The following is a 13,390-nucleotide window of genomic DNA, read 5'->3' as shown; positions in this document are numbered from 1 at the left end:
GCTGAAGCCACTGACAGGGATTAAACACCATTAGCTATTTAGTTAGTAATTGAGTTTAGCCACATGGTACATGCTAGTGCTGCCTGTTAGGTTAACTATAAGAAACAGATAGCTATCTTTCTGTAACTTGTTCTCAGGGATGTTACACATGTCCATTCATTCCACCGTAGGTGCATGTATGCCCAGTTGTCAGAGAACTTTTTTCCCTGAGCAGTACCCCTCAAAGCAGCTTGAGTGCCCTCTGCCATTCTATGCCACTACATGCAGATCTAAGAAGTTGGAGTCACCCCAGCCTCCCTGCAGTTCCTTCTGACCGGATCGATTCCTACAGAGAGGGGAAGGAGAGCAGGTTATAGAATGGACATGTGCAATGCATCTTAAAGAACAATGGTATGAAAATGTAGGTAACTGTTTCTTCTTTGAGTGATTGCAAATGTCCACTCCACTGTAGGTGACTCACAAGCAGAATAGCCTAGAGGTAGACTTGGACTCTACTAAGATTGGAGAAAAGCACATCCAAAAGCAGCATTACTCCTGGACTGATGGGCTATAACATAATGAAAACTAAATGTCTACACTGACAACCAAGTTGCCACTTTGCAAGTGTCCAGAATAGGTACTTGAGCGAGAAAGTCTGATGATGATGCATACACCCTAATCAAATGGGCCAACACCGTAGTTGGTGAAGTCGTATTAGCCAACTGGTAGCACAAACATATGCACAAAGAAATACAGGATGAAATCATCCGAGTGCAAACTGACTGGACCATCACTCTCTTAGCAGTCACAACAAACAACTGTGTTTAGTTGTTAGTACAGTCCAGGTAGAAATCTAAAGCTGGTTTCACATCTGACAAATGAGGTTTCTCCATCTCTGAGTATGAAGCTTCTGAAAGCAAGTCAGTAAATAAATTGCCTGATTAACTTGAAAACTGGAGATCACCTTTGTCAAGAACTTAGGGTAAGGGTGAAGGTAAACTTTATCCTTGTGGGAAACCGAATAGGGAGGCTCTGACACCAGTTTCCAGGTGTGTATGACAGCACACATGGTGCCTATTCACAATGAACTCAGTCTCTTGTGACACTTAGACACAACAGAAAAAAGATAAGGAAAAACTCCCACACTAGGCTCCATCCTTAACTTAAACTTCCTTGCTTAAGATCAGAGCCTTCATGTTGTTTAAACATATTCTCTGTTTGTGATGACGATTTCATAGAATCAAAGAAGATTGGGGCTGGAAGAGACCTCAGGAGGTCATCCAATCCACCCCCGTCCTCAAAGCAGGACCAACTCCAACTAAATCATTTCACATCTGCCTAATGCTTCCAGCAGAGAGGATTGTCAAAGAATGCCATACACCAGTAAATCAATACATGAATACAAAAACCAAAGCTTAAAAAAGCTTTCCAAAGAATATTAAAAATCTTTTACACCACAGTTTTACAGGAGTCTACCTTACTGGCAAAGCTATCACACCTGAGCAAAGATGATATGAGGTGGCAATACAATTATTCCAACCAGTGATTTAACACAAATAGATAGCTATAAAGCAGGTATCAAGCTCCAAAGTTTTCTACAGCCTGCACATTCACATTCAAAGGAAACTTTTGAAACACTGATTAGGGCTAATGTTCTAGCCTTGGCACATCATTACAACAGCTGAGAGAGGAGCACTTCATCATTAAGTAGAACACTGCTCTTATTTAATTGCATTCTTATTTGATAGGGCTGTGACTCCAAAGCCAGGTGGATTATATTGCTGAAACCTGAGGACTAGCACAATAGATGTACGCATCAAATAACACTGCCAACTGTCCTCCAGTCTCCTTATATATATAAAAACACAAGTTTAATTCAGCTCAGAGTAGTTGAAATTATATATATCTGAAACTCTCTAGTGTCAGGCTTGCAGTACTTCACATCATAGTAAATTCTTACAATATACCACTGCTGCTAAGTTATTTGTTCTTTTGTCATAGAAAGTATCAACTCCACCCTCTTCCATATTAGCTTACCATATTTGAAAATTAGCTGACTTTAAAAGCAGCAATGAAATATGGATTTAGAGTTAATCTTACACAAGCTGAACATATTATCCTCTTGTAACAGCAGCATTTAGATTTGCAGTGTATATTAAATTAAGAGTAAAGACATTTTATCAGCAAATCACTATATTCAAATTTACCAAATTGGATTTTAATCAGATCTTATTCTAGTAGATGTATTTGCTAACACCCTATATCAACCCTCTTATATCATAAAGGTGAAACTTTACATATAAACATACCAGTATTGTTTTCAAAATAATGTCCTACAAGTAAAATATTCTAAGAAAATTACTTCAACTACTTTGTATTAAATTCAACACAATAATTATTGTATAGTACAGAGATTAAAGATATCACTTCAAACTGTCTATGTAGATCCATGCAATTAGCTTAATCAAATAGTACCTCTGAAAACAGAAAGAAGAAACAAAATGCAGTCTCATGTTTCTTGGTAATCTCCTTATTAACTATTTCCTTTACATAAACATCAAAATCAATATTGACGTAAAAGCCTTGTAATACAATAAGGAAAACAAACATTAGTTCACAGTACAACTATGAATTGATGAGAAAGAAATATTAAGAGCAAAGCATAAAAAAAGAGTTAAAATGCAAAAACATTCATCTTTGGGGAGGGAATGATATTCACATGAAAGGCAGAAGACTGAGTTTTAGGAAGAAGAGTATTCTACCTTCACCAAAATATTTTGTTTTTACCATCTCATTGTCATTTTTTCCAGCTATAAATCTGAAAGATGATTTAATGTGGCCATCATTACATGCCACAATGATTACCTTTCCAGGTAGTTTAACTCTTCACTTCAATTTAAATAAAAAATAACTTACTTAGCAGTTTAAAGTTTCATGCTTAGACAGCATAGGGTTATACTGCAAGTTTTTTCTGCCAAGCCTGTTTACTGAGCATCTTCAGAACATCCAATTTTCACTATCTAGTTTCAAGATGAACATAAAACATAATTACTGTAAATTTTGAAACAAACATTCAGCAGAATATAAAAAAAATAGTAACAACAAAAATACCTTGTATTAGACCAGAAAGCACACAATCATTCTCCATGTTCTGCTATGCATTCCAACTGCTATAGTTATCACAAGCAACTAGCCACACATTTCTAGCAGGATTTTGTCTGCCCTCTATCTGCAGCTATTAGTTTGGCATATTGATTCACTAGCACTGAAGCAATAGCAATTAGTTGTCCTGCTCTCACAGCAAACAGTGGAGAGGACTAAAACATACAGTGACCACTATGCTCTTCACACCAATTAGGAGCAGCTACTCCAGCCCAAAAGACAAATTGATGTCCCACTAATAATCAGTGCTAGCTTCTTTAATGCATTGTGTCCAATCAGCTTTTTCTAGTGGCTCTGTTTGCTTTTTCTACCTCAGTGGCAAAGGAGCCCAGCAGCTTACATTCATTTACAATATCATTTGACAAGAAAGACGTAATCTCTTTAAAGCCCTTCTCACCACAGGCATTACAGCTAGTTAAATCTACATTACCCTAAATAAAGTCAACCAAATCACTGGGTAGAAAGAAAAGTAAAAGATTTTTTTTCTAGTTCCCTTATTCTTTTATTCATCTTCATTAAATTACAAAAGCCATTTGTTAAAATTCTCTCTTTCTGCAAAAAGTATAGAATACAGTCTTTTAAAGTGGAAATAATGTAAGACTGCACAGAAACAAATCAATCTTATTAAGATGTGAATGTTCAGTAAGAGCAGGTGGGTTTCTACAAAGGGCACTACCCTTTCTAGAGGCTGTGTCCGTAACTGACTAAATGGGAACTGCATGTTGCAAGAATTTGTACTCATCTTTAAACAATGACGCCCGAGTGCAAACAAGTCAGGCTTTTAGCATTCCTTGATGAAAAGTAACTGCACAATCGACAGCAAAAAGACAAACTGCAGTGATGGGGACTGGGTATCTTGGACATCTGCAATGGAATACGGGGCTGTGAGAAATTGAGGATTCTGTCTGTACCAATTCTGAACTATGAATGATTTTATAAAATTGCTTCATGAAACAACTGTGTCATGGAAAGCCTATATGTTTGTGAATCCATCTACCCTAAATTAACAGGGTTGTGTCATGCCTCCACCAAGATACAGAGAGAAGCGAGTGATCAGCACTCTAGGATGGTTTATTCAAAGTTACACAGATTTTATGAAAACAATAATGTGTTTGTACACTACAACAGCTCATTTCCTGATTATGCTTTACCTGTTCTTTGTTTAAGGGACAATAGCAATTTCTAGGGCTGTCAAAGATCCATCTCAAATATAATCTACTTTTTAAAAAAAAAATCAGAATTAAATTAAATCTGAATTAAATTAAAATTACTCAAAAAAGTACATTAATACAAAGCGTTCATATTTAATTCATACCCTGTCCTAACTCTGTGTTTATTAACTATGGAAGGAGTGGCCCCACAAATCCCTAATCAGCCTCTGCCCACACCCCATGCGTACCCTAACTATTTAGCTACTGGCTTTATAAAGGAGGCCTCCACTCAACCCAGCAGTAAGGTGTGCCACTGCCTTTCTGGCAAGAAAAAGCTGAGGCACCTGACTCTAGGAAGGGTTCCCAGATACGGATCCTAAGTGGATAGGTGCCTGCCTTCAGCTCAGGCTTAGGCACCTAAATGGGTAACGGGCAGGGCTTAGGACACATTCCGCTCCATGGCATCTGCTATTGGCTGATTTAGGTTGCTCACTGATTGGCATCCTGGCTTTTGTGAATCCCATTCTTAGGTGCCTATCTTTTGCCAGGCACTGTATAGGAAGCTCAGACTGGGACCTTTCAGCATGCAAAAGAGACAACTAAGAGGGGATATTATAGAAGTCTATAAAATCTTGACTGATGTGGAGAAAGTGAATAAGGACATCTTATCTTCTCCTTCACATAACACAAGAACTAGGGGTCACCCAATAAAATTAATAGGCAGCAGGTTTAAAAACAACAAAAGGAAGTATTTCTTCACACAACACACAGTCAACCTGTGGAACTCATTGCCAGGGGATACTGTGGGATGCAACACCATGCTCTGAGTGTCCTTAGTCTCTGTTTGCCAGAAGCTGGGAGTGGATAATATGATTAATCACTTGATGATTGCTTGTCCTGTTCATTCCCTCTGAAGCACCTGGCAGTGGCCACTGTCTGAAGACAGGATACTGGGATAGATGGACTATAGGTCTGACCCAGTATGGCTGTTCCTGTGTTCTTATGCATCTACTCAGGCTTTGTTGATCCCACTGGATGCCTAGGTACCTAAAAGTTGCATTGCAGTCGGCTTTGTGGATTTGGGCTAAAGTGCCTAGGTGAACACAATGCATGTCTACAATCCATCTACTATAGTGCAATATTACAGTCTACTTTGTTTAGTGTTTTTATATACTTGTATAATGATATTTTTCATTTTTGTCTTTTGAGTCAATTTAAGTATTTTATATAATTTGAAGAACCATTTCATATATTATAACTAAGGGACAAGTTGTCTCATTACTGAGTAGTTACTATATTAAAACAGTACGTCTGGGGAAGAGAAAATGAGAAAAAAAACTGGATGTGCTGAAGGTTGGATGGAGGTCTTAATGACACTGGGACCTATTTCCTGTTAATAGCTAAGGCCCTAAGCCTGCAAATCCTTACAAACATGCCTGACTTTAACTATGTGAGTAGTCCCATTGAAGTCAATGATACCACTTTCATCAGTACATTTTATGCATGTGCCTAAGTGTTTCCAGGGGTAAAGCCTAAATTGGCTGGTTTAATTACACTGGGACAAAATGCTGGATCATTTTACATGTAATCTGATTAAACATTTTGACTATCTTGCTGAAATGAAATTTATTTTCTCACTTTTAGAGAAGAGCAACTTAGTCATTGTAACTAAAGTGACAGGGGGGGGGAGAGGGTTAGATTAAAAATTGCTCCTGGCTTTGATCTTGTACTTTCAATGTAGTTGGTTTGCTCCTGGAGTAAAGGTTTTGGCCGAGTTATAAATCCCTGAAAATAGGAGTTTATAATAAAATGCTGACAGACTCTTAACTGTAGTAATACTAGTAGGCTCATTAAAGTGTACTTCAACAAAAAAAACTCTTTGTGACCAACTCCAGTTGAAGTGAATTTTTAAGTACAATGTGATAAAAAGTAAACCACATTTGCATAAAGACATGTCACAATGACCCACATCTGATCTGATTCTGCTGGCACTTCTTTCGTTGTTATTGCTGCCAACAGGCAGGGTGTAAGGAAACCTGATTGTAATTCAGATTGGAAGAAGTAGTGAGCTCTGGGATCTGCTACATAGAGGCCAGCAATCTGTCCATCTGTTCACAGTGAGGGATTAAATTAAACCCCATTGAGCTTTCATATTCACAAATCCAGGAACAGTAGCAATTGGTTATTAAACAAATTGAAGTTTGTTGTGTTTACAGTTTTATCTCAAATTGGCATCAAGGCCAGTTCGTGCTGCATATTTCAGATTTTTCCCCCCTTCAACAATTTACTTATTCTTTGGATCTATATAAATATTGCTTGGAATGCAGAATAGCAGCTTCTTGTGATTTTTCATCCAGTTTTTATTAGAGTAGATTAGATCTCTTAGAATAGATCTGTTACTCTAAAATAAAATCATAAAGCTAATTTTATTGGCATTTATGTCACATTTTTTCTGAAAAGTGCATCTCATACACTTTATAGAGCAATGAATTACAAATGTGTAGTACTCTAACTGTATACAAACAGTGAGCTACATTCCAATTACAGCTGTGAAGATTGCCACAAACGTTTATATTCATGCCAGTTCATCTTTGCTGGGATGAATTGAGTGAGAAAAGCTGGTCAAGGACATGAAAGTTTTTTTTTTTAAACTCTAATTTTGGAACCTTTAGACTCTAGTCAAAGAACTACCAGGTTTAAATACGTGGAAACAGTCCTTTAACTGCTCATCTAACACATAGGTCCTCCATTGACCGTATAACTTGAAATACTTTATTGCAGCAGCAACATTCTCAGAACAATCCTGCCTCGGGTTGGCCAAGTGTATTGTGTTTGGGGTACAAGAAGCCTCTATCACAATGCCTTAGAGCACCTTCATAGGAGCTGGTAAGGGGCACAGATAAAACATTTCAGCCCAGATCCATAAAGGCACCTAAATCACAGATTTAGGTGCTACTGCAATCCACGGAAACCCCACTCAGCTGCTGTCTAACCCTGGAGGCACTTAAACTCACTCAGCACCTAAATTTTGGCTGCAAAAGTCCCCAAGGCACCTTAAGTTTTACTCTTTGCATGGCCTCATACAGTATGAGTGCTCTGTGCACTCCTAAATACCACACAATGTCTGGGGTGGAGGAAGCTGCTTCCCTTATAACCTTTAGCCTAGTGGTTAGGTACTCTGCCAGAATGTGGGAGGCCCTGCTTCAATAGCCACCCACCCTCCAGCCTGAGGAGAAGGAGGAATATGTACAGGCCTTCCCCATTCCTCTGGTAACTGGCCTAACCATTGCGCTATCAGTATTCTGATAGAGGTTTCTTCCTCACCCCCATTGAAGCTGGTTTAATTTTTATGAATACTTAAATAAGCATTGAGTCAGAGGGAGTATTAATGCCTCTATAGTCATGTGGCTACGGCACTCATGAGAGCAGTAGGAACTCCTGTTCAAGTATCTTCTAATCAGGTGGAGGAAGGAATTGAGTGGCCATCTCCCACATTCTAGATGAGCACCCTAACTACTCCGCTAAAAGCTATAAGGGAGGCAGTCTACTCCCTCAACTCCTAACCCTTTTGCATGGAGTTAGGCAGGTGCCTATGCCATTTAAAAACTCTGTGGGGGTGGGGGACAATTGGGCACAACCCTCTTGTCAGCTTAGGGCTAGCTTAGGTGGCTCCCCACCTTGAATGCTGGCTTTTGTGGATCCCATTGTCAGGAGCTTATCTTTTCCCAGGCATTGTATAGGTAACCTAGACACCTAACACAGGGTTTGTGCAGTCTAGTGATTTTTAAGGTACTTAAATGTTAGGCATAGCAATACTCAGTGTTGCTACTCCATTTCTTTATGGACCTAGACCCTCAGCCTTCTCTAAAGTAGGAGTTGATAGGTGTTAGCTAACACATGTGTTAAGCCTAGTATTGACCAGGCTGTCTGCCTTTAACAGGTGTTTAACTGATCAAGCTAAAACCTGTGAGGAATCTCCATAATCCCAGCTAGCCAGATGTTTAGGATGTGGCCAGGACCTCAACTGGTAGGTGACAATGGGGGAGTTGGGTAGACTTTATTTTTTGAAGCACCAATAAGGAGGGCTGTGGAGCACTGATCATGGATCTAGTGCTCTAGTTAGTCACATAACACTGAAAGTGCACTGCCAAGCCAACATGCCTCTACCTTGGCCTAGAGAACACTTCTGAAGTGGAGTATAGTTTAGACTCCATATCCTTTGTTTAGTCTGTGGCCCTATCTATCTCATTGGCAAAGAGCGTGCGAAATCATATCAATTATAATGATAGTTTTGCGAGGTGAACAACTGTTTACTTAGAAACTGCACCGAAACCATCAATTTGTTTCACAAACTATAAAACTAATGATTCTGCTCACTGCTACCATGGTTAGAATTTGAACTGGTGATGAGGTACATAAGAAAGAATATGCTATCCTAGTAACATTAGTCAGCCAGCCACACACACTGCCTAAATGATTTATTAATCCTTGAGCATCAAAAGGATAAAGAAAAGTGAAGGTGACATTGATACTCCCACAAATATTCTTTAGTAAGAGGGAGTATTTTATATGTACAGTATTTTACCCATGTGAACAGTCCCACATCTCATCAGATTTGTCTCCTCTGCTGACTATTGTTGATAAAGTGAGCCTGTACATCAGGCAAATGTCCACTGACTTACTTCTCTACTGATAATGTAACAAAGTATTTTAACTCCTGAAAACTTTATTTTAAATTTCTCACTTCCTTTCTTCACTTTCACCCACCATTTCTAACTGTTGCACTCTTTATGTATTTAGTTAATTATCTACTCTTCACAGCCTAAAGATTTACTCTTCAAATATATTTTACTGGATATTTATATATCTATGGACCATTCATTAATACACTGATTGAAAGCTTTGAACCATGAAAGGCTCACTTCAGAGATGTAGTTTGAGCACCTGACTTGAATACCATAATGTAATCTTACATAATGCTTGTTGCACAGCAAAACATCCCATGAAATTACTTTTAGCAAACTCTGCTGTACAAGTGGAGTTATCATTTCTGTTTGCATTGTTAAATAAAAACAACACCTGCTTAATAATCCCTATATATTGAAGATTAAAAGAAAACTATATAATGTTTTGTCCAACCTGGATTAAATTTTCCACAGGAAAGAATGGCAATCTCATGCCATGGTACTTCAGGGTGGATCCTGGTATAAATTCCAATATGTAGAAGAAGGGCATTAATTTGGCAGCCCCATTTTCCATATATAAGTAAATTAGCAGAAAGCTCAAAGTCAAATGCATGCTCGTCCCCTGTTAGTCAAAGCCAAATCCCACAGAAGATTAAAGGAGGAAATCCTTACATTCCCCTGGATCCTAAAGCCTGTCTCCTAACAAAAGCATCTGTCTTCTCTACTAACAGTTTATTTAATCTTTTTAGACAACAGTTCAGCCCGTACACCATTTCCACCAGCATCTAAAATAGAAGAGTAAAATAAGACAATACTTTGTTGCCAATCTTGGATTGTGAACTCGTTTTTCTGATGCCTAGTATCAATATATGACTTTGTGCTTCCTTCAGTTAATTCAGTCCTTACCCAACCATTGTTAGATAAAAATTTACAATTTAAAAACAATTTTTTCCACTTTGCAACAATCTCATTGACAGCTGAACATACGATTCTAATCACTCTCAATGTATAATGGCCAAAGATAAACTGAAAAATCCAGATTAAAAAAAAATTAACTCTTCATCGTGTGGCGAGAGGGCTGGATTTAGTCACTCAAGGAACAGCAAGGAAGGTACCCTTCTGATTCATAGGTTAGACAGAATGAAGCTGCATTTCCAAGGACTGTGAGTAAATTGGAGGCAAGGGCATCTGTATGGATGCCCACGTCCTCTCTACTATTCTCTGCCCCTCCATGTCCTGCTGTCTTAAGAGCTATTCTATTATGCACTCCACCCCCACCCAACTGTTTTGAAGGCATAGAGCAGGTAAATTAATCTTGACAATTTCTGGTAGAGAGATGCCACAGAAACAACCTTTCCCTAGCTCTGCCCACTCGTGTACTCCATCTCTGCCCCCAAACCCACTAAACATAGGTTTCAGAGTAACAGCCGTGTTAGTCTGTATTCGCAAAAAGAAAAGGAGTACTTGTGGCACCTTAGAGACTAACCAATTCATTTGAGCATAAGCTTTCGTGAGCTACAGCTCACTTCATCAGATGCATACTGTGGAAAGTGTAGAAGAAGATCTTTTTATACACATAAAGCATGAAAAAATACCTCCTCCCACCCCACTCTCCTGCTGGTAATAGCTTATCTAAAGTGATCACTCTCCTTACAGTGTGTATGATAATCAAGTTGGGCCATTTCCAGCACAAATCCAGGTTCCCCCCGCACAAACGCACTCTCCTGCCGGTAATAGCTTTTGCTCAAGAAACTCCCGGAAAAAGCACAAGATCAAATCTGCACAGACACACCCCTGGAACCCTGACCTGGGATATTCTATCTACTACCCAAGATCCATAAACCTGGAAATCCTGGGTGCCCCATCATCTCAGGCATTGGCACCCTGACAGCAGGATTGTCTGGCTATGTAGATTCCCTCCTTAGGCCCTACGCTACCAGCACTCCCAGCTACCCTCGAGACACCACTGACTTCCTGAGGAAACTACAATCCATCGGTGATCTTCCTGATAACACCATCCTGGCCACTATGGAAGTAGAAGCCCTCTACACCAACAATCCACACAAAGATGGACTACAAGCCGTCAGGAACAGTATCCCAGATAATGTCATGGCAAAACCTGGTGGCTGAACTTTGTGACTTTGTCCTTACCCATAACTATTTCACATTTGGGGACAATGTATACCTTCAGATCAACGGCACTGCTATGGGTACCTGCATGGCCCCACAGTATGCCAACATTTTTATGGCTGACTTAGAACAACACTTCCTCAGCTCTCGTCCCCTAACGCCCCTACTTTACTTGCGCTATATTGATGACATCTTCATCATCTGGACCCATGGAAAAGAAGCCCTTGAGGAATTCCACCATGATTTCAACAATTTCCATCCCACCATCAACCTCAACCTGGTCCAGTCCACACAAGAGATCCACTTCCTGGACACTACAGTGCTAATAAACGAAGGTCACATAAACACCACCCTATACCGGAAACCTACTGACCGCTATGCCTACCTACATGCCTCCAGCTTTCACCCTGACCACACCACACGATCCATCATCTATAGCCAAGCTCTCCGATACAATCACATTTGCTCCAACCCCTCAGACAGAGACAAACACCTACAAGATCTCTATCAAGCAGTCTTACAACTACAATACCCACCTGCGGAAGTGAAGAAACAGATTGATAGAGCCAGAAGAGTTCCCAGAAGTCACCTACTACAGGACAGGCCTAACAAAGAAAATAACAGAACGCCACTAGCCGTCACCTTCAGCCCCCAACTAACCCCCCCCCCAATGCATTATTAAGGATCTACAACCTATCCTGAAGGATGACCCAACACTCTCACAGATCTTGGGAGACAGGCCAGTCCTTGCCTACAGACAGCCCCCCAACCTGAAGCAAATACTCACCAGCAACCACATACCACACAACAGAACCACTAACCCAGGAACCTATCCTTGCAACAAAGGCTGTTGCCAACTGTGCCCACATATCTATTCAGGGGACACCATCACAGGGCCTAATAACATCAGCCACACTATCAGAGGCTCGTTCACCTGCACATCCACCAATGTGAGATATGGCATCATGTGCCAGCAATGCCCCTCTGCCATGTACATAGGTCAAACTGGACAGTGTCTACGTAAAAGAATAAATGGACACAAATCAGATGTCAAGAATTATAACATTCATAAACCATTCGGAGAACACTTCAATCTCTCTGGTCACGCGATTACAGATATGAAAGTTGCAATTCAACAAAAAACTTCAAATCCAGACTCCAGCGAGAAACTGTTGAACTGGAATTCATCTGCAAATTGGATACAATTAACTTAGGCTTGAATAGAGACTGGGAGTGGCTAAGTCATTATGCAAGGTAACCTATTTCCCCTTGTTTTTTCCTACCCCCACCTCCTCCCCCCAAGACGTTCTCGTTAAACCCTGGATTTGTGCTGGAAATGGCCCAACTTGATCATCATACACATTGTAAGGAGAGTGGTCACTTTAGATAAGCTATTACCAGCAGGAGAGTGGGGTGGGAGGAGGTATTTTTTCATGCTTTATGTGTATAAAAAGATCTTCTACACTTGCCACAGTATGCATCCGATGAAGTGAGCTGTAGCTCACGAAAGCTTATGCTCAAATAAATTGGTTAGTCTAAGGTGCCACTAAACATACTATTTCACAGTTTCAGAAGGAAGATAATGGTCTGCATTGCCTCAAACCTTCTCTAGCAGATTTTGGCCTAGTTGTGCAGGTTTCACTCTAGATTTTTCACCCCTGCCAAAATAAATGAAGGGAATGAATAGCCTTGTGGCTGCAATTCTGATTCTACCTTTAGATCATTGTGTTTATTTTGATTTAGTTTTCTCTCTCCTATGCGCAAACAGCAACATTTATGCTAGAATCCAAAAAGACTCACCTAAGAGTTGATATTTCTACAGCTCTGAAAATGTTGTTCTAAAGAAGGGATGAGGCTACTACAGAAATATTACCATCAGTTCAGCACAGCATGCAGCACTACCATTCCTTACCACACAAAGATCTGTACACTGAATGAGTACAGAAACCAATTTATTTTCCTGGCCCAGAAGAGCTTATTCTGCACGTGGCTGAAGCAGCCTGAGAGGAGCTAAGAAAAGCAGAAAGGATACAAGTTGTTCTACTCACTCACACTATAGCCAACAAGAGAACTCGGAATTTCCACTTTATGTTGTCATTTTCTAAGGTCATCAACAATCTCTATTTCTTAAATTATTATGCATAGCTGGTTTTAATTTCTGATGAAAATACTTGATTGTACATATAGTTTTAAATACTATATAAAATTTCTCTCAGAATGTCTTGCCCTCTTGTGGCAGGAAACTTTTAATCACTTAATGGTCTTATTTAAAATATTGGAATA

General features: G+C 39.7%; 1 protein-coding gene across 1 annotated transcript in view; it reads right to left on the bottom strand.

The window, feature by feature from the left end:
• Positions 1 to 3,150, bottom strand: part of PCDH15 (protocadherin related 15) — a 772,236-nt gene extending 769,086 nt beyond the window's left edge. The window contains exon 1 of the mRNA XM_084633606.1: positions 3,091 to 3,150. Coding sequence (XP_084489732.1) covers positions 3,091 to 3,127 — 37 coding nt within the window. The 5' untranslated portion in view covers positions 3,128 to 3,150. The remainder of the gene's footprint in view (positions 1 to 3,090) is intronic.
• Positions 3,151 to 13,390: the final 10,240 nt, after the last annotated feature.

Source organism: Lepidochelys olivacea (assembly GCF_965140295.1).
Source record: "Lepidochelys olivacea isolate rLepOli2 genome assembly, chromosome: 7".
Classification (NCBI taxonomy): domain Eukaryota; kingdom Metazoa; phylum Chordata; order Testudines; family Cheloniidae; genus Lepidochelys; species Lepidochelys olivacea.
The sequence above is the reverse complement of the archived record's forward strand: the minus strand, read 5'-3'. Positions and strand labels throughout refer to the sequence as shown.